Source organism: Leucopleurus acutus, assembly GCF_964270905.1.
Source record: "Leucopleurus acutus genome assembly, chromosome: 8".
In the NCBI taxonomy this organism is placed as follows: Eukaryota; Metazoa; Chordata; class Mammalia; order Artiodactyla; family Delphinidae; genus Leucopleurus; species Leucopleurus acutus.
The window spans coordinates 46,727,310-46,755,145 of NC_139151.1; the positions used below are offsets into that span (position 1 = coordinate 46,727,310).

A 27,836-nucleotide genomic window follows, 5' to 3' on the forward strand; every position below is an offset into this window, starting at 1 on the left:
TTTTAATTTTTTATAAAGATTTTAATTAAACTTCATAGTCACTAAGCAGTTTTTAAACTTAGGTTTCATGATCCTTTTGACTTCATGCTTTCAAATAGAATGATTATCTTCAAAACATGACAAATTTCAGAATCCATTAAAAATTATTTTATTCAAATTATGTTTTCCAAAAGAGAGGGTTCTGTGCTAGTCGTCTTTGAAAGTTTTCATACCTACAAAAGAAAAACATATTTATAAGAAATTTAATTAGAATCTTTCATAATGTGACAAATGACTCATCAAAAAGCAAATAACTTTACATGTCATTTCTAAAATGCTAAGATTAAAAACTTAGAAAGTTAAAAGTTAATCTGGGAGTTTAAGTATTAATTTATAAAAGACAGCAAGCATAGTGATTTAACTGGCTGTATCAGAAAGCACAAATCATAATAAATTTTATTAATTTTTTTATCTTTTGCAAATCTGAGAGCTAGAAGGGACCTAAGAAAAAATGAAATCTAACTCCTTCTCCCTCATTTCATAGATGAGAATAATTTGCTCAAGGTCACATAGCTACATTATTACAAAGCTCAAACCTAATACATTCTAGTACAATCCATGCTATACCATGCTACCACTTCTCAGCAAACTCTCCTTATGTATCTCCCCAACACTGGGATATTCAAAGTGAAAAGAAATATCTATAAAACAGAAACATAGAAAAGCTGAAGAAATAGATTCATGTACAGGGTGCAGTATAAACCACTCCAATGTTTCATACATGTTTATTTTAGATCAAGACTTTCTACTTATGAAAAAAAAAGTTCATTGATATTTCAAGCCTCATATACAGTACTTACAATTCAAAATATAAAAAAATGTACAGACCTTAATTGTGGTCCCTAAAACATAAGCAATTTTATTTTCCTGTCTTTATAAAGCCAAAATGGCTACTATATAACAAAATATTATTTGGGGTAAAAATTATTCCTAATGTGAACTCTAAAATACATACTTTTTAATTGCATGCAAATGTTAATGTATTCTAATGTCCACAATAAAAGCATATGTTTAAATGTCAAAGAAGAAATACATTCACAAGCAAAAAACACACATTTTTTGTAGGTTACTAGAAGCCTTAATATGAGAGCTACAAAATGCCCCATACCATTTCAGAACCACATTTGCCGGAATGAACATTTCAGATGGACTTGGTGTCATCTGGGCCTGAGAGACAGCAAATGATGAAGCAAAATTGTAGAAGTTGTCTAACATCTTTTGTGTGAACTAAAAGTTAATAATAAATAGATTAATGGATTATACTAAATACTCCATTTAGACCTTAATATTTTTAATTAAAAATGTTGTCATATTAACTTGGTTTAAGGACTGTGAGTTCTGAGACAATCTAATGCTGAACATTAAGGCAAGTCATAAAATGACATTATGCCACAAAATCATAACAATCTGCCTTTAGTACTTTCTTTATATCTCAAAGAATTTCTATGATTATCAAATATTTTAAAGTTTATAACATATTCATTTTGGGAAAAAAAAAGAAAAAATGTTTTTTCATTCAAAGTATCTTCTTTTATCTCCACCTTTGGAAATGCCCCTCTCCTCAAATACCACCCTCATCAAATCAACCTATTTTCTCATATAAAATAGTAACCATATCCAAGAAGTCTTTTTCTTACCAGAAAGATAAAAACTTAAGTATAAAAAAGGAACAACTGGTTACTCACCATCAATTACAAAGAAGAGAAAGGTAACACTATTTCATTTCTATTTCCTGGTCTGTTCATTCTCACTGCCCCTCAAATGGGCAAATCCACTAACATCCTCCAAGACTCCTTTGTCGAAGCAAGAAGTAAACTGATTCACATTTCTTGAGAATCAAATGGGTTTAAGCACTAAACCCCAAAATTAATGAACTACTAACGATAATACTACCTTTTATTCACTCAAAAATAATCTTCCCAACATCACTTTCTCCAAAACATAAAACTAGCCATGAAGGTTCTTGCTGTCTCTCTTCTACATGGAAGAAACATCTTATTAGGGTTTTTGTTTATTTAATAATATCGAGGTAGTTTAGTCCAAGAGACTCTACTGTCAAGGTACTTGAACCAATATCAGAGTTGAACCAATAAGATCACTAACTAAAAGATCAGTACCAGGAGAAAAAAAATCAACAGCAACCCTCCATACAAGCAAGAAAAATTTTTAAATGTAACTTTAAGAAGATCCAATTCATGACAGAAACAAAGTCTGTAAGATACCTAGGGGAAATGCTAAGACAAGCTAATAGTAAGACTTTTGTGGAAAATATTTTAAGACTGTCTTGAGAGATAAGAAAGAAAACAAATGAAAGGACTTATATACCATGTTGAGTGGAAAGATACAATATGTTCACGGATGGGAATACTTAATGTGATAAAGGCACATTAAACCTATAAATCCAATGTAATTTTCAACTAAATTCCAACAAGATTTTTCATGGCACTTGACAAGCTGATACTAAAATTATTATGAAAAATACCTAAGCCTATTTTGATGACTAGGAGGAGCGACTTGGCCTTCCAGATATTAAGATTTTTCCTGGCAAAGGGACAGGCAAATAAACTAACTGGAATAAAAGAGAGAGCCCAGGAACAAACCTAAGCATATGTGACACATGATATATGACAAAGATGCTATTATTCAGAATAAAAAAAAATGTGGACTAACTATTCATTTAATGGGACTAGAACAACTAGTTTTCCATAGGGGGGAAAATGAGTTTAGATCCCTTCCCATACCACACACAAACACAATTCAAAAAGTAAAACATTAAAAGCCTTAAGAACTATAAGAGAACATAACATCTTTACATATCAGCATAGGGAAGAATTTCTCAAATACAAAAAACCCACAAATCATAAAGGAAACAACTGATAAAATTTGTCTACAGAAAAATATGTCTGTATGTAAAAGACACCATAAACAATACTAAAAGACAAGGTAGGAGAAAAAATTTACAACATATACAACAAAGGATTATTATGCATAACACATAAAGGCCTTTTCCCAAAAAGCTAAAATTAAAAAGTGCCAAAAATAATACAACAGAAAATTGGGGAAAATTATATAAACAGTCAATTCCTATAAAAGAAAATACAAATGCAGGCCAAAAATCTGAAAAGATGCTCAACTTCACCAACAGTCCAAAAAAAAACCCCAAAACAATAGTAATATTCTAATTTCACCTATCAAGTTTGGCAAAAATTTAAGGTCTTATAAATATTACTAAGAACGTATAAAAACATCTACCATTGGAAATGGAAAAACAAACTGCGGCTCATTCGTACATATGACATATGACAATTAAAACAAACTAAATCGATTCCATGTATCAACACAGATAAATCTTTAAAAATAATGCTGAGTGAACAACAGTAAGTTGTAGAAGTTTGTGCAGTATGATACAAACATTTATATCCATTTTAAAAACATACGAAAGGGTAAATAACAAGAAGTAAAAATAGAAGAACCAGAAAAAAAGGGATTCAACACAGAAGAGAAATAAAAGGAATTTCTGGAGTAACGGTGAAAGAAAACAATACCTTAACAACAGCTATGCAACAGACCAAGAGAATAATCAGTCCACAGTGGAACAAAAAAGAGAGTTCCAAGAGAAATGTTTCCAAGACAAATTTTAAATTGCTATATTTAAATATATTGAATGGGAATTTACAATTGGCAGAGTTTGGGCATAAATTATTAGAAATGGAAATACAGAAATCCATGCAAAGGAAAAAAATGAGAAATTTATTAACCAGGATAAATGAAAAGTTATACAGAACAAGAAATATAATCATAGCACTACACATGGCTCAGTTTTGAAAAACATTTACCAGGTCATAATACTGAAAACTTTGAATACTAACTTAATGAAAATCTATATTGGAAAGGTGGGGAGAAAAGATATCTGTGTATTTTGGAGAACAGCGGATTAAGAGAGCTAAATCATGTTATGTATCGGTAAGTCAATGGAAAATACCTATAATAAATAAATTAATAAAGAAAGATTAATCAAGTTTCTTCTGACACATGGAAATAAATACAAGAAGAAGGAGGGGAAAAAATGAGGGGGAGGTTGAAAGTGACTGCTGCTGAGAGGCAGAATAAAGCAGAATATAAAAGGTATAATAGAGGACAGCTGTTTCACATGTAAAACTATTTGATTTTCTAAACCATGTACTACTGATAAAAACTAAAGTGAAGTAAGAATAACTAAGCGCATAAATTAGAAACACGTTTAAAAACACATATACAAATAGTACTATACATGTTTTGTGAACAAATATGAAAAATTTTTTAAGTACTAAAATACAGACAGGAAAGATATATAAAGTTAGAAGAGTAGCTACCTGGAGAGGAAAGGGAAGAAGAGAAGCAGAGAGCAGTGGGCTGTATCTGTAACACTTTATATAATTTTTTAATTAGTAGCAAATATAGCAAAATGTAACAGTTAAATCTAGGTGGAAGTCTTCAAATATACCCCACTATAAAGAGAGCTCTGTAAGGATGGGTATTATTTTATTTTGTCTACCTATTTTTATCTGTTTGTTCTTAAAAAATGCCTCGCACACAATAGGTAAACAATAAATATTTGTGGAATGAACTTTTCTATATATTAAAATATTTCATAATAAAACATTTAATAAAATACATATGCTTCATTAAAAAGCTCAAATAACTTATAATTATAGAGTAAAAAGTCTTCTTGCCCCTCTCCAGGGATAACATCACTTTGTCATGTATTTTCCAGACATTTTTCAAATACAATCTATATGGGACACTATAAGTATTGTTTTACAACTTGCTTTTTTCAGTATAGTTTATTTTTTTTAATTACTGACAAAATTTTTAACACCCAGATTCTGCCATTCTTTAATTTGGCCCATTCTCAAGAGATCATATGACAAGTCGGCGCTTAAATTCATGGCCACAATCCTCAAAAATGTGCTTCCTAGCAAGCCCAGAAGGTTTCCCTAGTCCATTCACCCTCCTCCTCTCCTAGAGGACTTGTTTAATAATCCTTTTGGTTTAGATTTCCAATACTTCTTTTCCCCTCAATCTTAGCTGATGACCTCGCTTCCTATTTCACTGAGCAAAGAGAAGGAATCGAGAGAGAACTTGCACAACTTCTCATCAGCACATTTACCAACCTCCTGTGTCTGTCTGTGCCCATATATCCATTACTATAAACACTGTCCATTATCCTATCGAAAACCTCCCAATACGGTCTTATTTCCTACTCAAGGACACCACTTTCACAAGCCTCCCCACTCGCCTGCATCATCAATTTTTCTCTCACTAATGCTTCATTCCTGTCAAACATGATATAATATCACCGATTAAAAACAGAAAGAAAAAAAAATTCCTTGTCCCCATAGCCCCCTCAAGCAACCAGACCATTCACCTGCTGTCCTTTATGACAACACTCGTCAAGAGTCATCTATATTCACTGTTTCCATTTCCTCCTCTCCAATTCACTCAACCTCGCTGCAAACACCCTTTCCACCTCTATGAACTCTTGTCAAAATCTTTAATAACTTTTACCTTGCTGAATCCAATGGTTAATTCTTAGCCTTCATCTTACTTGACCCATCAGCAGTGAATACCACTGATCACTTCTTCCTTCTTAAAATCCAGTCTTCGCTTGGCTTCCAAAACAGCACTTTTGGGGTCTCCTCCTACTTCAGGCTGCTCCTTTCATTTCTCCTTATCCCTTAAGCGTCTCAACTTTGAAATGGCCCCAAGCTCTGTCACTGGCCAATTTTTCTATTTACAGTTACTTCTCAGTGATCACATCCCCTTCCCAACTTTAAATACCACCTCTACACTGATGACTCCCAAATTTTTACTTCTCTTGAACTCTAAGCTTGTCTTCTCCAGCTGGGTATCTAACAGGCATCCCAAACATAGTGCAATCAAAATTCAACTCCTGATTCCACTCCCAGCCCATACTTGTTCTTTTCACAATATTCCTGTGTTCTTGTTCCTGGATCCAACACACTTGGAGCCATAGTTGATGTCTCTATCTCAGACCTCACATGTGATCCACACCATGAAACACCATTGGCCCCATCTTCAAATTATCTCCAGAAATCAACTACTTTTCATCACCTCCATTTCTACTTCCCCATACTTCCTGGTTCAAGTCATTAAAATCTCTCACCTAGATTTTCACAAGAGCCTCCTAACTGATCTTCCTCCTTCCCTCTCTGCCTCACTATAGTTTCTCTCCAAAGATGCAAAAGTGATCCTTTAAAAATGTAAGTTAGATCATATTACTCTCCTGCTCAAAACTCTCTTATGTTTTCTCTTCCAAACAGAATATAAGCCAAAGTCTTTACAAAAGCCAATGAGGTCGCATATGATTTATCCTGCAGCCACCTCTCCCATAATCTCCAACCTCATCTCCCATCTCTCACCCTCGTTCACTCTACCCCAAACACAAAGTTTCACTTTATTCTTCAAACATAACAGGGCCTCTGTAATAGCTATAACTCTGCCTAGATCATTCTCCCCTTCAGGCCTCTGCCAGACAGGTTAAAAGTCAACCCTTATGGAATTGTGTCACTTTAAGCTCCACGAGGACAAGGATCTTGCTCATCAGGTTTACAACTGTATACTCACAGCCTAGCATACTAATTGTGGGAGGAAAAGAAGAAAAGTTAATATTTAAACCCATTTTAAAAAATCACTTTGAGCTATTTTATCACTATAAAAACTTAAGTCTCACCAAAGCATTTATAAATTTTAAAATACCTATAGAGAGGAAGACAAACTGAAAATATTCATGGAAGCCAATAACTTGTATCATATGTGTTTACCTTCATTTTTACATGAATTCTACCACCAAGCTAATTTCTAAAGTACAGAATGTAATTTTTAAATTATTTTAGAAAATAATGAAATGTACATTCCATTACCTGAGTAAATGAGTCAACTGAAGACACAGCAGCATTACCTACAGGAGTCTGCTGAGCCAGACTGTCCAATAATTCCACTGAAATTCCAATCTGAGCAACAGATGGAGTTCGGACAATATTCATGGCTCCAAAAGGGTGCTGGCTTCCTTCTCCTGAAAAAAATTAACATGTGCCACATATTTTAAATTTAACTTGTATACACACAAATTCCTTTATAAATATGTGGGGCTTCCCTGGTGGCGCAGTGGTTGAGAGTCCGCCTGCCGATGCAGGGGACACGGGTTCGTGCCCCGGTCCGGGAAGATCCCACATGCCGCGGAGCGGCTGGGCCCGTGACCCATGGCCGCTGAGTCTGCACGTCCGGAGCCTGTGCTCCGCAACGGGAGAGGCCACAACAGTGAGAGGCCCGTGTACCGCAAAAAATAAATTAAAAATAATAATAATAAAATATAAATATGTGAAGAACCTCTGATCTATACGCACTAAAAAGTTCTGTTACATGAAAGTTTGTCTCTTCTCAGATAAATGTAAAAGGATGCCTAGCTTTTACCGTATTAACAAATAATTAAGAAAACCAAAATTTTCCTCACCAGAAAAATAGCTGTTACTTTTCTAAAACTTACAAAATTATTGCAGCTAGAAATGGAAATTAAGAGAATAAGAGAAAAATAAATAAATGAGCATTAACTAGATAACAGATTCTCAATGCTAACTCTGAGGGAAGGATATTTTAAAAAATTTTTAGAATTAGTTTTAATATTTTCTGATTATTCCACTAAAGAAAGAGATTTCATTGCCATTAATACTGATAACGACATGGCATATTTTACTAAATGTCATAAATCACCCCACTCAACACCTGATGATCTGTTATCAAATAGGCAATAAAGAAATTTGCAGCTTATTCGGAAAATAGTAATTTTCGCCTTTACAATATATTTATTTACAAGTAAAATACATAATACATCATAAATATATAAAATATATCAAATGTATATTTGATATATCTGAGTCTCTAAGTGTCAGCTAACTTATACATGAAAAAATAGACCAGTTTTATAAGACATAAGACATAATCAGAATAAGACACATAAGACATAATCAGAAAAGTTAGTCTAAGAAAAAAAAATCATACAATGAATAGATTTTTGATTTATCTGCTCTTTTTATATGACTTTGTCTAAACAAATACTACAGAACTCTAGGACAACACACATCCCTAATAACTAGAACACTTACTGCAAGTATCAAGACTCATTAAATTTTCAAGCATATGAATACAAACATAGCTGTATTTTTCTGTGCTTTAAAAATACACACACTTCACTAAACATGACTGGTTTAAGATATTTTTGGTATTTTGAAATTATTTGTTTTACTTAATTTCCACATATTTGTGAATTTTCCAGGTTTACTTCTGTTACTTCTAATTTCTATCAATGTGGTCGGAGAAGATATTTTGCATGATTTCAATCTTTTAAAATAAACTAAGACTTGTTTTGTGGCCTAAGATACAGCTATTCAAGGAAATGTTCCATAGGCACTTGAGAAGAATGTATATTCTGCTTTTGTTGCATAGAATGTTCTACATAAGTCTATTAGGTCTAGTTGGTTTATAGTGTTTTTCAAGTCTTCTGTTTCCTTGATGATCCTCTGTCTAGTTGTTCTGTCCATACTGAAAGTAAGGTATTGAAGTTTCCAACTATTATTGTTGAACTGATTATTTCTCCTTTCAACTCTATTTCTGCTTCATGAGGCTCTATTAGGTACACAAAAGTTTGTAATTGTATCTTTTTGATAGATTGACCCTTTGGTTTCGGTTTGCATAATTTTTTTCATCCTTTACTTTCAACCAATTTATATCTTTGAATCAATAGCTGTATCATGTTTTTTAATCCATTCTGAAAATCTCTACCTTTTAATTGAAGGGCTGAATTTCATGTTAAATAGATACTTGCCAGTGTACCATTTTAATTCCCTTATCATTTCCTTTATTATGTATATATACATTATTATAGTCTTTAAATGGTTGCACTGGTGATTACAATTAACATCTTAAAATAGAACAACTCTAGTTTGGATTAATACCAATTTAATTTCAATAGTATACAAAAACTTTTGCTCCTATGTAACTGCTTCTCTCCCTTATATTGTCGTCACTAATTACATCTTTATACCTAGTATGCCCATAAGCAGACTTAAGAGTTTTTGTTTTATGCCATTGTCTTTTATATCAGATAGGAAAAAAAGCAAAGTTACAAAGTATGTATTAAGGCTTTCATAATTACCTGTATAGTCACCTTTAGCTGTGTTCTTTTTTACTTAACATGAATTCGAATTACTATCCCAGGTCCTCTCATTTCAGCCTGAAGGACTCCCTTTAGCATTTCCAATAGGGTAAGTCCTCTAGCCACTATTCCAATTTCTGTTTATCTGGGAATGTCCTCATTTCTCCATTTCTGATGGCTAGATAATTCTTGATTGACCTTTTTTCTTTCAGTACTTTAAATATGTCATCCCACTGCCTCTGGTCTAAATGTTTCTGATGAGAAATCAGCCATAATCTAGTAAGGACCCTTGTATGTGATGAGCTGCTTCTCCTGCCACTTTCAAGATGCTCTGTCTTTGGCAGTTTATCATGTCTTGGAGTGAAGTTTATCCTACTTGAGTTTGTTGAGCTACTTAAGTGTGTAGATTAATGTTTTTCATCAAATTTAGAGTTTTAGGGCAATTATTTCTTCAAATATTCTTTCTACCCCTTCTCTCCTCTTCTTCTGGGACTCCCATTATGCATATGTTGGCATGCCTGATGGTGTCTCACAGGTCTCTAATGCTTTGTTCATTTTTCATTCTTTTTCCTTTCTGCTCTTCAAATTAGGTATTTTACCTATCTTCAAATTCACTGATTCTTTTTTGCACCTACTCAAATCTGCTTCTGAAACCCTCTAGTCAAATTTTCATTTCAGTTACTGTACTTTTCCACTCCATAACTTATTTCCTTAAAAATTTTTTTCTATTGGTATCTTCTATTTGATGATACATCATTCTCCTGATTTCCTTTAGCTCTTCAAGAATATTTGAGACAGCTTCCTTAAAGTCTTTGACTATTAAGTCCAATGTCTATACTTCTTAGGAACAGTTTCTATTCATTTCTTCTGTGAAAGGGCCTTGTTTCTTGCATGCTTCATAGCATTTTGTTGAAAACTGGATATTGAATAATGTGGCAACTCCAGCAATCAGATATTTCACCTCTCCTTAGGGTTTATTGATACTGTTTATTGTGGCTGTTTCCTTGTTTAATGATTTTTCTGAACTAATACTATAAAGTCTGTATTTTTTGTCATTTGTGACCACTGAAGTCTCTGTTCTATTAGGTTAGTGGTTAGCTAGTGAATGGAAAGAGATTTCCTTAGAAGCCTGGAACCAAAAAATTCTCCCAGTGTTTGCAGGTAGGCTTTATGTGTTGAGACATGCCTTCAATGCTCACGCCTTTGGGCTTCCCTTGTTGTACAGTGGTTAAGAATCTGCCTGCCAGTGCAGGGGACACGGGTTCGAGCCCTGGTCCGGGAAGATCCCGCATGCCGCAGAGCAACTAAGCCCGTGTGCCACAACTACTGAAGCCCACATGCCACAACTACTGAAGGCTGCACGCCTAGAGCCTGTGCTCTGCAACAAGAGAAGCCACTGCAATGAGAAGCCCGCACGCCACTACAAGGAGTAGCCCCCGCTCACCACAACTAGAGAAAGCCCCTGCACAGCAACAAAGACCCAATGCAGCCATAAATAAATAAATAAATAAATAAATAAATAAATTTATTTTAAAAAATACTCATGCCTTCAAGGTCAGCCAGCAGGAAGAGCTTAGAACCTTCTTAGGTCTTTCCCAAGCATGTGCACAGCCCTGGACACCCATGTGGTCTTTTAGATTCCCAGGAATCCCCAGGAGAATTTCAAAACCCTTGTTCCCCAAAGTATCTTATTCCCAGCCTTTCCTTCCAAGCTTTTTGGTTAGTCTGTTATTTGCCCCAACTGTTGTCACTGCCTCAGGCAGCAGTGACTAATACATTTACCTGTAAACATTTTTGACAAACATATGCAGAAAGTCATTTTAGCAGTGGAAGAGTTCCAAGTTAAAAGAGATAAAGGTGAGCCTTTTAAATCAGTCTTCCAGGGAACCACAGAACAAAACAAGTTAATTACAATTAATTGTGAATAAGGTCCATTCTGCTCCCTCTGGTATCAGTACCAGTACCAAGAACATGGTCTGTTATTTTCAAGGCTACCACTGAGCTGAGGAACAAGGGTTGGGAGCAGGGTAGATTAACTACCACAAAGCTCACCGTTCTTACAGAGATTCAGTGTTTTTTCTTGATTAAATGTCCCTCTGGTTGCGACAAGCCTTTGGTTAGTTTCCAGAGTCCTGAAAAAGTTGATTCTGAGAGTTTTTGCCAGTTTTTGCTGTTGTTGCTTTTATGGAGGGATGAACTTCTGGAGTTCCTTACTCCATCCTTTTAATTGTTTTAAGCCTAGAATTATGCTAAGTCCAGAAAATGTACTGCTATTTGCCTGTATAACAGGCTCCAATGATCTCAATCAAGGAAAGTAGTTCAATACAACCTACTACTGCCTTAGTTGTAACTACCCAGAGAGTGATCGGCCCAAGCAGAAAGCCCTGTCATCTCTAACCTCCATCCTTTATCACACACAAGCTCTTGGCAAATAAGTGAAGCCCTAAGGAAAACTCTCTAAGATCTGTTGTAAAAACTGGGGCTAAGGAAATATTCTGACTCTTTCATTTTAAAGCTCTCTGGGACTAAGAAAACCTAAGATGGGAAAAACAAAAAAACCCTCAGTCTTCAGTAATCTTTAATCTATATTTTCAAAGAAATCCGCTGTGCAGTTAAACCATTCCTTTAGTCAATCTTATTCTCAAAACGGGCTTGACACAGTAATTGGTACCCTCCAAGTACGAAGGTTCTTGTTTGCAAACCATAAAATACTGGAAAGAAATATTGGAACTTAATGTACAAACTTACAGTGAGTGTTTAATTTTGGATATGAATTCTTGACAGCCAAAGTAAAAAGATAAACATGATCAGTTACACTGAGTCTTATAACCAAAAAATTAAAAAACAAAAACAGCAGGGAAAGTAAAACATCTGACCTGGTCTTTAAAAAAAAACATACATTACAAAAAGTTCTCAGTAACATTCCAATAGTAAAAGCAGCAGCAAATCTTTTAAGGTTGTTTCTCAAAGTATCCCTCTTCACTAGCCTAACACAACTCAGAGGAGAAAATCCTATAGGAAACTAGTGCTTTACTGTCAGTATACAAGGAAAAGCAGTCATCATCATTTACTATCTGGGTGTGACTCTTTTTAAAACTATATACACTTCATTTCACAAAAAATGTTCAAAAGAATGAAGAGATATTAAAAAACTTTATTAGAATTTTCTTAAGTACTAAAGTACAGCAAACTCAAACATCCATTCCAGATTTCCCACATTTGCCTGGTTTTTAAGTTATAAATAGCCAAAATGGGCCACGTTCTCTGAATACAACTGTTCCTCAAATGTCACTAATAAATGTGGATCTCTAATAGATTCGAGCTTATCATCACTTCTGGTCTTTCTTCTGGCAGTTGCATTGTCAAAGTGCAATACTCGAAACTTTGAAATTTTGAAAATTTTAAGGGCTCATAATTTATTGAAGAAAGAATGGCCACCCTCTTTGATCTGTAATTTGCAAAACATTGTCATTTTTAGACTTATAAACATTATTTAGAATAATCAACCCAATTAGTTTCATTCATTTCTACATTATCTTCTCATCACCTTTGTATACACACCCACTTTCAGCAATGTCCACTTACAAACTGTATCCAGTCAAATTTGGAGACCAAATGTAAGAAATGAAAGAATACCAGCACACATCCTTTTACCACATGTCCAAGATTTTGTCACAAAATACTACGTGATTAATTCCTCCTTGCTGAATGACTAAATGGATAAGAATACCATATTTTCTTTTGGCCCTTAGAAATATACTGTTCAATCATCCATTTTTTTATTTGAGAAAATTCACCTAAGAGACCATCATCTGAAGATTCAATCTTGAGATTTTGCTTATATGATCAACTTCACCACCATCATGAGTCTAGAATGCTGCTATCTGCCTCACTGTATTCATTTTCTTTAATAAATTTATTTATTTATTTTTGGCTGTGTTGGGTCTTCGTTGCTGCGCACGGGCTTTCTCTAGTTGCGGCGAGTGGGTACTACTCTTCGTTGTGGTGTGCAGGTTTCTCACTGCAGTGGTTTCTCTTGTTGCAGAGCATGGGCTCTAGGCACGCAGGCTTCAGTACTTGTGGCACACGGGCTCAGTAGCTGTGGCTCGCGGGCTTAGTTGCTCCGCAGCATGTGGGATCTTCCCAGACCAGGGCTTCAACCCGTGTCCCCTGAATTGGCAGGCAGATTCTTAACCACTGTGCCACCAGGGAAGTCCCTGTATTCATTTTCTGATTCACACAAAATTGTGAAACTTGTTCCCCTGTCAATTTTCTTCTCTTTGCCATCATGAACAAAATATGAAAAATTATTAATTCCTAATTCTGTCCAATAAAAGCAAAAAGCAGACAATGAAGATGGTGTCTCCAGTCTCCTTTTATACTTCTTGAAACATGACATAATCCTTTGGACAATGCAATATGAAAACCATAGGATAAGGCAATAGCAAACTAAGGTGCACATGCTAAATCTGGCCCATAACCTGTTTTTGTATGACCTACGATAGGTCATACAATAGTTTTCACATTTTTAAGGTTGTTTAAAGAAGAATATGTCACAGAGACCATATGTAGTACACAAAGCCTAGAATATTTACTATCTTAAGCTTTACAAAAATGTTTGCCAACCTCTGCTTCAAGTAATTCCATCATTTTTCCTTTTTCTTATTGTTTCAGCCTTTCTTTTCTTCCATAGTTGAGAATTCATGAGAAATGATGAAATAATTCCTTGGATGAAACAGCAAAATGTTTCAAGATATAGACAAAATAAGATCACTAATATCCTCAAATGCACATTAAATTTATAAAATGGTCCAGTGGACCCATATGGTAACTGCAAGATAGAATGAGTTTAAAAAATATATAAGTAAATGTTTTCCCTGGAAGACCTCTACAGAAGAATAAAACTCATGAAATCAATCTTTCTAAGAGTTATAAGTGCCCCCAAAAAGAAACCAAAAAACTAAAAGTGAGTCCACTGGTTAAGATACTTTTGGTGTGCATAGCAGCAGGGATGAAGACTAAAGAAAACTGTTATGCCAAAAATAAGCAATTCACTATGAAGTGGCATTTGAACATGACATATGCTAAAAAGCTACAGAAAAACAACTTAATTATGCCTGCTGAAAATCCTCTTAGTATTGAATATAAATATTTAGAAATCATATATATCCTTAAAACCTCTGCTTTATTTCTATTGATAGCCTGACAAGCCTGAAATTACATTTTTTACTCATGCATATTCTAAAAGCTATGTGACTTCCAAAGGTCTATCAATAATAAGTACTTTAAACCAGACAAAAATAACTTACCTGACATTGTAATATGTCTAGAATTTGTTTGTCTGAAATGTATTTAAACTATCACTATTTACCAAGTATCTAAAGTCCATCACTGTGCTCTATACACTCTAAAGAACACAAGGTAAAAGATACACAAACAGTCCCTACTCTCAAGGAGCTTACACTCTAATAAGTCAGTAACAATTACTTAACCTTTCTGAATAGATTTCATTATCCGGGTGATTTTTAAGATCCCTCCTAGAGCTGTCTATGATTTTATAAAAACGTAATAACCATTCCTTGAGCACCAACTACGTGCCAGGCACTATTATGCATTTTGCATTATCTCTAATGCTCCGCAAAACACATGCACTGTAGGTATTATTATCCCCGTTTTACCTGGATTCTCTTCTAAGGCTTAAAGAACTTGGTCAAGACTACCCAGCTAGTCATGAGTATCACTGGGATTCAAACGGGTCTAGCAAACTCCAAGGCTGATGCTCATTCCCGTCCATTATCCTACCTGTTTACACCAAATTCTGTAGTATGAACTCTTAACTGCTTTTTATTCATTACTTACTTCACAATAAGCCATTCAAGAAAGGAAATCAAGAAACATCAGGAAGTAAAAGGTTCCCATTCTGGCTCTAGTTCCACCGCATGCAAACAGACTAATAGTAGTATCTTGAGGTGTTGTTTTGTCCTTTCTAATCCCCTTGACAAGCTCAACCCAATCTTAAAATGAAAACTAGAATAAGTTTAAAAGTTTCTTCTTGGCAGCTGAGCTAGATGAAATGAGAGACTGTATATGTCATGTGTAGAAGCCAAAGCAATGACATTAAAATATGGCAGCAAACCCAAAAAGAAAAGAGCAGAACTATAAAGAAGAAAGTTAAGTGATGATTTATGACAAACTCTAATTTTAACATTTCTTAAAAATTCCTTTTTGGTGCTAAGCCTTCTTTTCATAGATATTTTTAATGTCACTGCCATGAAAGACAAAGAAAGGCTGAGCAATGTGTCAGATTAAAGACTAAAGAAGTGTGACAATTAAATGCAATGTACAATACTGACTGGACCCTAGATGGAGGGAGCAGGAAACTGCTATAAAAGGCATTATTGGGAAAACTGGCAAAACTTTAATGTAGAATGTATATCAGACAAGGTATTGTATTAATGTTAAATTTGTTGAATTTGATCATTATACTGTGATTATAAAAGAATATCCTTGTTCTAGGAAATGTATGCTGATGTATTTAGGAGTAAGGGGGTATGATAACTACAACTTACTCTCAAAAGTTTCAGGAAAAAAAAAATATCCGGAGAATGATAAAGAGTAACGAAATTAATGAATATGGGAGAATATAAAAAATTCTTTACACTATTCTTGTAATTTTTCTCTAATTTTAAAATTATTTCAAAATAAAGTTGCTCTAATTCCCTAATGCAAAATTTTTTTTAAGTATCAAAAGTGATACTTTTAGAATTTCATTCCAAACTAACACTACCTCACAGTAGGGCCCTGGCCAAAAAAATAAAAAACAAAAAAAAGGTAAAACCCCAATATAAGGTGCATAGTTCAGGTGCCTAAAACACAAAGTATCAGCCTTTTCTCATAACAAGAGTATTCTACAAAGCTCTACCGCATTCATTACTCTATTTTACTCATATAAATATATAATCCCTCTTTATAGCACAGGTAATTTAATCAACTATTTCTTATGCTTCTATTAAGTACAATCACATACTAAAGTGCTAAAGACACACAAAAAAGTATTTAAGTTCCACATAAGTGTTTTTATTATATCTGACCTAATGTCCTACTCCCCCACCTGCTCTTCCAATCTTGGCCTCTTCCGTTGCCCATTCTCCACATAATTCTCCACTGTAGATGTCACTGGAATTCTCCCTGACTGAGGCACTGAGCCATTTCCTCATTGTATCTTGAAACACTTTAAAATAGTTAACCTACAGAGAAAAGGAAGGTTTTAAGTTGAACTTAAGTATGTGTATGAAAGAATATGTGGATGTGGCTTAAACAAACTCTTCAAATAGGATATGAACTCTACAAATAATTACCTTTGACAGACATATGCATATAAACATGTGTAAATATGAATAATATAAATTCTTTCAGTCACATATTTTTGGTAAAAGAAACTGCTTCCACCTTCCGAGTTCAGAATTAAAAATTTAAACCTTAATTTAAAAGATAATGTGCTCATGTTAACATTACCTGGCATCTCATTATTCATATATAACAGGTTTTAACAGATGTTTAAGTTGTTATAAGTGAACACCAGCATGCAGCTGACCTACTATATGAATGCTGAGTTTTTTTGTGCATCTTACAGTTCAATAATGCTACTAAGGCTAAATATCAACTTCAGAACTCAGGTAAGAAATTTTAAGAAAAACTTTCCAAAATTACTGTGAAAAAAATTCAAAAAGTACTGTGAGACCTGATAATACTTAATATCATAGAACTAGAAAGAAATACTAAAATTATGTGGAAAATGAGTTTCTAATTCTAATTACAGATACCTTTTGTGTTAATGAGATGGACATACATCAAAAATGGACATACATCAAAAAAGCAGCCTATCTCCCAAAAGACTTCATTAAGAAAATCAAAGATGCAGTCCACTGAGAAAATTCCCAGTACCAACCATGAAATGTTTCTCTGGATGAGATTAAGACAAAGCAAAGGTGAGCAAATAATCCTTTTGCCTCTGCTATTCAACTCTGAAGGATGTGAAAATTCTGAACTTTGGGGAAAAAATGTAGAGTATTTATAAGAGATCTTTTGGCTTCCTATTACACATATTTGATTCTCCCACATGCTACTAAGAGATGCAATGTTTAACTTCAGTATGAAGATGATGAGAATGGAGATAAATATTTTTAATTCAAAATAAATTACCAAAATGTGATTTTTGCCCTAAAGTTTTCATTTATATTCAGAATTTCACTAAGTGGGCTGACACAGCAAGGAAAAGTGGAGATGACACGCAATAAAAATGACCAAATCCAGGTTCATAGTTGTCAAATACAGATGTTTATTTTGTTAATATTAATTCATGGTACAGTGTAAAAAGTTAACGATTCATATAATAATCCATAGAGGAACCACTAAAAAAAATGCAAAGGTAAAAGTAAAAACCCAATAGAAGAAATATGGATTTTAAAAATACTCGATCCAAAAGAAGGCGGAAAAAAAAAAACCCAAGATAAAAACTTAAACCTAACCATATCAGTAACATTGAATATTAATGGTCTAACCACCTAATTTAAAAGGCAGAGACAGAGGTCAAAAAAAAAGGCAGCACCTAACTATATACTGTTTACAAGAGATACATAGATTTATCTCAAAGTAAAAATACAGGAAAAATACAGCATGTCACTGGAGAGAAAGAACACTGGAGAAGCTACATAAATTTTAGACAAAGTAGACTTCAAGACAGAAGCATTACCATAATAAATGGTATTTCATATTGATGAAAGGGGCAATTCATTTTCAATCTTAGACACTCATAAAACAGAGGAAGAGAGAACAACTGTTACGCTTCTTTTCAGTATTTCATATTGATGAAAGGGGCAATTCATTTTCAATCTTAGACACTCATAAAACAGAGGAAGAGAGAACAACTGTTATGTTTCTTTTCTTTTTCTTGCCTCACTGCACCCTTACTACTTCTATTCAACATGATGCTCAAAGGGCTGGGTAATGCAATAAGGCAATAAAAAGAAATAAAAGACATAAAATTTGGCAAAAAATTGGAAAGAAAGTCTTTCCAATCTATGAAAGTCTTTTTCATAGATGTTACGATCATCTATATAGAAAATTCTAGGATGCAACTAGAACTATTAATAAGGGAGTTTAGCAAGATATTCAATGTGTTACCTCTTCCTTCATCCTCCAGGATACAAAGTCAATATACAAAAATCAATTGTATGACAACACCAAATGCTAGCAAAATATTTAATTTCTCTGACATCCAGTCTCTTGAAAACCAGAAGCTAATAATATAGATTAAATATATAATACACATGAAAGCCTAGTACAATGCATTGCATGAGCAGATATTCAATGTTACCCTTTCCTTCATCCTTCAAACATTATAAAATCTTCCTAATTGGCTGCTCTGGCTCTAATCTCAACAAGATTCTCCAACCCATCCTAGACAATGATTTTACTAAAACATCATTTTTTTAAAGTATCATTCTCTTGCTCAAACACTTGCCTACCAGAAAAAAAAGTAAACCCCCCATAGCATAACCAGCACACAACAGCTCCACTTTACCTTTAAACCTTACCCCTCGCCCCACACGTCCCAAATAGAAGTCTATCAAGCTACCTTTAAAAGTCTCCTCCTCACTGTCACTTGAAGGTGCAGTGTATACTACTACTTTCATGACTGATGATTTCCAAATGCAATTCCCATCCTCCCACTTCCATCCCATCCAAACCTATTCATACTTCAGGTGCATGCTCCAGTCTAATCTTCTATACAGCCACTTTCAATTATCTCAGCTCAGTAACCTGCTTCCTTTGAATACTGTCTTGGAGTGATCTTAATATTCATACACAGATACGGAGACCCTAAATGAAAGCAGTCATCAATTTGAAATGTATGTGCTAAGAATGAAGTTGATATACAACAAAGTCTTTACATAAGCAAGTATTTTTTTCTTCTGTAACTTGTTTAATGGAAATGTCTACAGTAATTTCTAGTATATTTCCCAAGCATTCACAACGTAAACAGACAACTTAAAAATCATGATATAGCAAAAGACATATAATTACCCACTTTTTAAAATATAAGTTCCATACAAACAAATTTTAATTTTGTTAATATTCCCTTTTATGTGCTAATTTGAGTTTGCATACAATTTCTGTAAAGCAAAGAATCTCTTTATATAATACTCCCAGTATTTCATGATTTTTACTAAGTTTTTGATTAAATGTCTCTTCCGCACTAAACACCAAGCACAGCATCTAAAGATAAAAATTGCAAGAGACTCATTTAAACTTCCCCAAGTCTCTAACCACTCAACTGTATCTAAGCTTGTGCCTTTTATTTATTTACTTTTTTTTAGGATTTCTAGATCCCATGGAGGGAGGAAGGAAGAAGGGAAGTTTCTTCTTGTTTCTTAACATCAAACCCTCCCTTCTATATTTTCAAGTTTAGTCCCATCCTAATTCTCAACCATCACCCCAGATTGTTCCATCATCAGCCGAAAAGTATATTCATTGTATAACTCCTTTTCAGAACCCAAGAGCTACAAAGAATCTTCTCTCAAACAAAATAAAACTCACAGTAACTTGTTTTAAGATGTCCTACCAACTGCAATTCTCTCAAGAGAGCAATTCTCTGTCTCTGACCAAAACCTTTCTGTGCAAAATTAAGAAATCTGTTCATCAACCAGCAGAGAACCAAACACTGTCAAAGTTTAACATGAAATTTGCTTCACTTCAACTAACCGTCTACCCTCCCTACTCCCATAAAATTCTTCTAGATTTCTTACTTAATAAATTCTCAGTTCAATCACAACTGCCTAAAGTTACTTCAGCAAGTCTCTCTTCCACCCTGATATGCTAGTTAGCTAGGTTTGCTCAATGTAATAAAACTTATAAAGGGCATCTCAAAGGTTCAAAACTATAAATCCATTACAAGTCCACCTATTCTTATATTTCAATAATACAAAATTCCCTAATATGAATAAAAAGTCTAATCTTCTCTGTATAAATTAAGAATTCTAATACTTTAAACATCCGAAAAGCGCACTTTCCAAACACACTAGGAAAGAACCACCCAAAACATTTTAACAGCATTTTATCATTTGTTTAATGTTGATAATCAATAAGTCTCTAAATATTTTAAGCTGTTTTTCCTTTAATAAAGCATTGTGCTTTGCTCATTAAAAATACTGCCTTGAAATTTCATTTTGTTTTCATAAATAAAAGCTATCAAAAGCCATGTTATAATGGAAATGATGAGAAATAATTTATTTTTTAAAAGGCAGGAGAATAAAAGAATTACTTTTATCATAATGGAAATAAATCCATTTTCCCATAATGGATTAAGTATTACTCTGGGACTGGATTTTGGACTGTTTTAGCTAACTCCACAGAAAGTATGTCACTGAGTAATTATTATTGTTAAAGTTTTGGTTAGAGCAACTGTATTAACTCATTTTTGATTGCTGAATTTTCTCCAGATTGGATGAGATAACACAATAAGAAAAGGTCTGGGTTTTTATGATCTCAGAATGTTATGCCCACTGCCCCCAACGTTTTGGGTGTCACAGAGAAAAGGGAAAAGACAGCCAAAGGCAGTGCAAAAATGACAGAAGAAAGCACTTTTCACTATTTCCAAGGCATCTCCTTCACGGAATATAGTGATGATCATAAATGAAAAAGAGATGTTGCACCCCTTTCCCTACTCAAAATGTTGGCAAAGCTAGAGCAAAGAGAAGACAAGGTAAGGTAAGGTAAGGACAATTAAATTGACAATTTAATTAGTATGTCTCCAAAAACAACCAGTGGGTCCTGGTATACTAGATGGTGGCCAATATTAACCTTAATCAATGCCTATGAGTCTGGGTACAAAATAAGCCTGCACTGTCCCACTATGCAAAGGTTAATAGTTGGCTGGCTACTAGCCTATTGCTATACAAACAAAACCCACCACTTTATGTTTAAGGCATCGCTATCATGTTCCAAAGGTTCCTCACACCCAAACCAAAAATCTCTCTCTCTTGTCCCAAGTTAGTTGCTCCTTTGCCCATATCGCTTATGACTATTAATATCTACCAGTATCCATTTAATTTTCTAGCATGCTTTCCAACTAGTAATTTGATTAAAAAACTGTATAACAGTATCTATTTCCATTTCTCTTTCATTTTTAAATCAATATATATTCATATAAACATCTATATATTACTTTCTCTTTTCAACAAATGGTGTTGGAACAGTTTGATATCCACTTGCAAAAAAAAAAATTCGAACTTCAATCCATACCTCGCACTAAATACAAACATTCATTCAAATTGGATCCCAGATACAAATGTAAAATCTAAAACTAAAACCATCTAGGAGAACACTTTTGTAACCTTGGGTTAGGCAAAGACTTCTTAGACACAACACTAAAAGCACAATCCAGAGAAGAACAAACTGAAAAACTGAACTTCACTGAAATTAAAAACATGCTCTAAGTAAATCAACTATACTTCAATAAAATAATTTTTAAAAAGATGCAAGGGAACAAATCAATAAACAAGATGTCTGCAGAAAAACAAAACAAAAAAACACACAAAAACATATGCTCTATAAAAGACACCATAAAGAGAAAAGACAATCCAAAAACTAGAAAAACATGTCAAATCACATATCTTATAAATAACTTGTATCAAGAATACATAGAGGGCTTCCCTGGTGGCGCAGTGGTTGAGAGTCCACCTGCCAATGCAGGGGACACGGGTTCGTGTCCCGGTCTGGGAAGATCCCACATGCCGCGGGCGGCTAGGCCCATGAGCCATGGCTGCTGAGCCTGCGCGTCCGGAGCCTGTGCTCCGCAACGGGAGAGGCCACAACAGTGAGAGGCCCTCGTATCGCAAAAAAAAAAAAATATTGATTGTAAGGTTGTCCACTTATCATTGTAAAGTCAATTTTTTTATATATTTGAAGTTATGTTTTATATACACACAAATTCATGACATTCACTTTTTCCAAGAAATATTTAAGTCTTCCTAGTGAATTATTTCATTCCTAGGGAATGAACCTCTTAATCCTTGATAATGCTTTTGCCTTAGTCCCATTTTTCTAAAACACACCTATGATAGTTTTTTGGGAGGTTCCTCGTGTTAGACATGTTACTGATAAACATCACTATAATTATTAGTTTGCTGCCTTAAATAAAAAAAAAATCCCATCCTGGAGTCTCCATGCTTTCTCTGGTAAGTTTAGTAGGTTTAGATTTATTTTGATAACTGATATATGTGAAATTATTTCTACCATCTCATTTTGTTTTTCACATACCATGTATTTTTCCGTCTTTTTCTTTCTTTTTTTTTAAGTTTTCCTTAAAATTTTAACAGGATTACTTGAAAGTAGAATCAATTTTATTACTTTTTCTAAACCACAGGACCTCAGAAAGCTTACTCAGATCACTACCCCTCCTGTCATATGCACTGTTTTCCAGTACAGTATTTAATTCTTGTGCATTTATTTACTGTATTGTTTTATGTAATCAGGTTGTCCTGATTTGTCTATATGTTTACCAATTTCTTTGCTAACTTTGAGTCTGGCATACCCTTCTACATTCAGGGATTCAGTTCCTTCCTATTAAAGAACAACTACCTTCAGTAGTTCTTTCAGTAATGGTCTATTAGTAGTAAACTCTACATCTCCACATGAAAACACATTTATTTCTCCTTCACTTTACAATGATAGCTTTGAGGGTTATTTTATTTTTCCTTGGCACTTTGAAGATACTCATCTATTGACTTTTGACCTCTATTCATGCTGTTGATAAATATGCTAAACTGACTCATTGCTGTTCAGTTATTAATGACTTGTTTTCTCTCTCTGGTGTCTTTATTACTTTCTCTATATATTTAACTTCACTAAAGTGCATTGAGTTGTCCACATTTTTTTTCTACTTATTTTTTCTATTTAGGCGCAGCTACAGAAAAGAGAAAAAGTGATTTGATAATGACTATTTTCTTAATTCTCCCAAAGACTATTCAGAACTAATACCATGCTATATGTACAAGTATTAATTCATTACATACGGTGGATGCCCTAAGACAATGATTCTCAAACTTCAGAAGGCAACAAAAACACCTAGGGAACCCATTTAAATACTTGGATTCCATCCAAGTTTTCTGATTCAGTAGGTCTGGGGTCCTACCACAAATTTGCATTTCTAACAAGTTTCCAGTTAATGCTGATGCTGCTGGTCAGGGACTCATGCTTTAAGAACCACTGCCTTAGGGATTAGGGATAATTATCTCAGTGAACCCCCACTGAGAAAGACTGTAAGAATCTGTCCTGGTTCTTAAATCTAGAGATTAGTATTTATCATCAATCTCAACAATTTTTAGCTTTAAATATTACTCTTTCCCATTTCTTCTTGTAGAATTCCAACTACATAAATAACAGCAGCTAACAGTTCATCATCTGGCCAGAACTGCTCCAGTTCATTCTTCACAGTCCTCAGGATAAAAATTAAATTTGATCATATCATTCCCTTACTTGAAATTGTTCACTGGCTCCTCTACACATACAGGGACAGTTCTTTATGGGGAGGGACACATGCAAGGGCTTCAAAGTACATGCAAATTTTTTAGTATTTACATTATGTTTATATTACACATACTTTTTATGACACTATCAAATAGGTCTGTGATCTAAGCATGTTAAAAATTGCTAGCCTATTAAATTCAAATGAGTCAGTGTGATACATAAGCTTTTCAGCTGTTCATGATCCGTGCCTGCCTATCCTGTACACCATACCTTGTGCCGTTCTGAGCATACCACGATTTCAAACTTTCATCATTATACCCATATTACCTCTACCTAGAAAAGAATGCCCAATAGGCCTCTCACAGGCCTGACAAACTCCTACTTATCTTCTCAAAAGGTCCAATATCATCTCCTCCCAGAAATTTTCCCCAACCTACTTAAGAGTTAATTGTCCCTTACCTATTCTCTCTCAGCACTTTGTACAAACATCCGCAATTACTTTTCACCCTTCTAAATATTGGTCCATAGAACTATCTTCCTTTGTAAGAATATGAGTGATCTCAGGCAAGAACTTAATCATTATAGTAGATACCAAAATGTCTGTTAAATATATAAACATGTTACTTAAATATAACTTTGCCTTGGACTTTACAGACTATTTCCAGGAGAACACATATTTATAATCTAAGACTTTTCATGTCTGTTTTTATCTAGACTTTCAAAGGAACCAGATATTCAATGGGAGTAAATGCTACCTAGTATCATTCTCAATTTGTAAACAAAATACTTCAAGCATCAAAGCAAGGATTGTCCCTGTAAGATCTAACACCTGCAATGTCAATACAACCAACAGAAGAACACTGAAGGGGTAATCAAATCTAAGAGCTCAAAAGATCTTCGTAGAAAAAAAGGACTCTCATTGTATTTCCTATACAAGTCTCCTTGGTTTATCTGTTTATTTAAACACTGATGTGCATATTACAAATCATGAGAAGATTCCTCTCATTTTTATTAAAACACCCACTAATTCAGAAAAATCCCTTTACAAAGATATATAGCACACAAAGAAAACCACAGTGAGTGGTTCTCTCCAGAGGCAGAGGATGGATGGGAGTGTAAGTGTAAGGTCTCTTCACTTACCATTTTTCAAATGTGTCAGTACCATCTGATTTTTTTTTTTTTCCGGCCGTGCCATGCTCACAGCATGCAGGATCTTAGTTCCCTGACCAGGGATGGAACCGGTGCCCTCTGCAGTGGAAGCATGGAGTCTTAACTACTGGACTGCCAGGGAAGTCCCTGATTTTTTTTTTTTTTAAATAATGTTACATATTACTTCAGCAATCAGAAAAATATAATGAAAAGTAAAAAAAGCCACATTCTGTGTTATGCTATTTAAGAAAAAAAGTTTAATTATGAAACTGTTTTAATATATTATTCTTACCAGATTTAAGACCTGAAATTTTGAAGATGGCACTTGGTTTCCCATTTGTGACAAATCCTAGGAGTTGCCAAACTGGCATTCCATTTGAATCAGGATAGGAAAAGTAGACAGATCCTCCCATTCCCTCAGGAAATGGGACTGTTCCCAGCATAAAAACCACAACATGGTTGATATTTTCATAATCAGGCAAGTCAAAAACAAACTTATCCTCTGCCACTTGCTGTGCAGCTGTTTGCACCTAGAATATAAGAAACTCGCCTTAGTGAAATAGTTTGATAAGTTTCTATAGCCCTTTTAGTATTGCTGTAAGCTCTGTTACCAAATATAGTCAATTATAGTCATTATATCAAGTATAACATTGGATCAATCTGATACTCTAATTATGGAATTGCCAAATACACCAAAAAGAGTGCTTATTTTAATAGAAAAATCTAAAAATATACATTTAGCCTTAAAATGACTTAATGAATGTAATCTTTCAAAAACATAACTAAATTATTTCAGAAGTGCCCTGAAAGGATTTTACTTACATAAATAAATCACTACAGCTTCAGAATGTTATAAAAATGAAAGGTTGTTCAAAACACCATGCCACCAAAGCTTTATCTTCTAGTTTGAAGGTAAAGAACCTCGGGTAATTAAAATGGGTAAGCAATTCAGAAGTTATTACAGTCAATCCTCATTATTTGCAGATGCATTATTTGTCATTTTGCCTACTCACTGAAAACTATTTGTAACCCCCAAATTATTAAACCCTCCAGTTTAAATACAGAGAATAAAACAAAGGAAGAAAGAACATAAATATAAACCAAAATGCCTATCAGTATTAAATTCAATTTTACCAGTTTTTGGCACGCATAATCTTAAAAGGCACATAAAATCATGGTATCTACAAGTCTTGAAATAATCATCAGGTAAAATAAATATTTCTTAAATGTCAACTCTGTCAAAGGCACCAGACATTCTGTTAATCTGTATTATGACACTCTAATCCTCGACCTTAGGAAAAAGGGTACATCTTTTACTGAGTCCATAACTTTAGATTTGGTGAATTTTTCTAGTCAAAGAATAATGTAGTTAAACGTTGAGGCATCGCTAGGTCTATTTGCCCTTCATTTTGATTAACATGTTCAAATACTCCAGAATTAAAAAGTCAAACACCATCAAAGAAAATCTTGTCATGAAGGAACCCCTACTGTATATCCATTATGTAGGTTAGGTGTTAGGTAAATAGACACAGGCACTGCTATAACTAAATTCCTTCCAAATTAGTAGACAACACGGATTCCATAGGGTCTTTCTATTCTTTAGAAAAACACACACATTTTAAATGTTATTCGTTAACGAAATTCGTCCCACACTCAATCCCAGGCTGGTCCTTTCATTCTTCCTATCCGGAGCAGAAGCAATACAAACTTATCCCACCAGTATTATCAATCACCACCATCACCAAAAGGGGCCTCCCAGTCATTCAAGGGACAGACAATAAATCTTCTGAGGATAGCCATCTCCAATTTATCTCTGTGGTTCCTTAGAACTGTGAACACACTACATTATCAAAAATTGATGAAAAAAATCAACAAAGAGGCTGCAACATTTAATAAAGCAGGGAGAAAAAAATAAAGAGAAAGAATTCTAGGTGAAAGGAATCAGGTCTGAAATGGATTTCTGAGTGGCTTCTACGGAGGCAAGCAAGATTCACCCTCCAGATTCTTCCGGAACAATCCCAGGTACTTAACTCATTTACCTAACAATTCATCAAGGAAGGTTATCTCTTTTTACCAATAAGGAAATTCACTGCTCACGCTCCTTCTGGGGTCATCACAGATATCGCTCACGCTTTAAGTTTCAGGCGCTTCTATCAGCCCATTTCCAATTACGTTAAGCATATTTTTATTAGGGCCCTTCCAAAAGGACCCAGCAGTTATACTTTGCCCGAGTACCTTCATCTTCGACAAACAGGACGCTACAGACTAGATTCAGACACCACATTTACCTCGAACTCACTTCATGAGCTCAGGCGAGTATTTATACTGCCAACTGAGCTTTAGTTCCTCAACTGCAAAACGAGAATGAGAACCACCATCTCACGAGTTACGGTTAAGTTTGCAGTGCCAAATAAGCGCTACATAGATGGCTGAGATGACTAGGAACAGACAAAAGGCGTGCATTGCCTAGGATAATGCACACTCGATAAATGGCAGCTAATGGTGTGACTGCTACTCTGAAAAGAGCTGTGGGGAAAGGAGAGCGAACATCCCAGCGTCCCACTGCCCACCCTCACACTCTTAGCAGTCAACTAGACGTGAGGGGGCTTCCCCGCATCCCGCGCACCGACGCACCCTCCCCTTCCCGGGGCCTCGCCCTCGGCGTCCTGCCCCCTCCCTGAGACCACCCGGCCCCATCCTCACCAGCCTCCCCGCCACCAAGCAGCCAAACATGGCGGCGGCGGCTCCGCTCAGCCGGCAAGGACCCGAAGCCGGGGACTAGAAATCCTGGGTCTACTGCCCTAGTCGAGCCCAAGAACCTTCCAGAACGTGGCGGAGGGTGCCTACCCCTCCGCTACATAGCGAATAGGCCAGCGGCAGGAACGCTTTCTGCACCCGCGACCTCTAA

At 34.8% G+C, this 27,836-nt stretch overlaps 1 protein-coding gene across 2 annotated transcripts; it reads right to left on the bottom strand.

Annotated features, from left to right (window-relative positions):
• Positions 1–27,836, bottom strand: HIKESHI (heat shock protein nuclear import factor hikeshi). 2 transcript variants are annotated; one of them, XM_082845320.1, is made up of 5 exons: positions 27,632–27,836; positions 25,221–25,458; positions 6,963–7,114; positions 1,148–1,266; positions 1–212 (listed from the first exon to the last, which is right to left on the bottom strand). In XM_082845320.1, the coding sequence occupies exons 1-5, from the start codon at positions 27,659–27,661 to the stop codon at positions 158–160; spliced, it is 594 nt and encodes a 197-aa protein (XP_082701446.1). In that variant the 5' UTR covers positions 27,662–27,836; the 3' UTR covers positions 1–157. The 2 variants fall into 2 exon arrangements, with proteins under 2 accessions (XP_082701446.1, XP_082701447.1); XM_082845321.1 differs by lacking the exon at positions 25,221–25,458.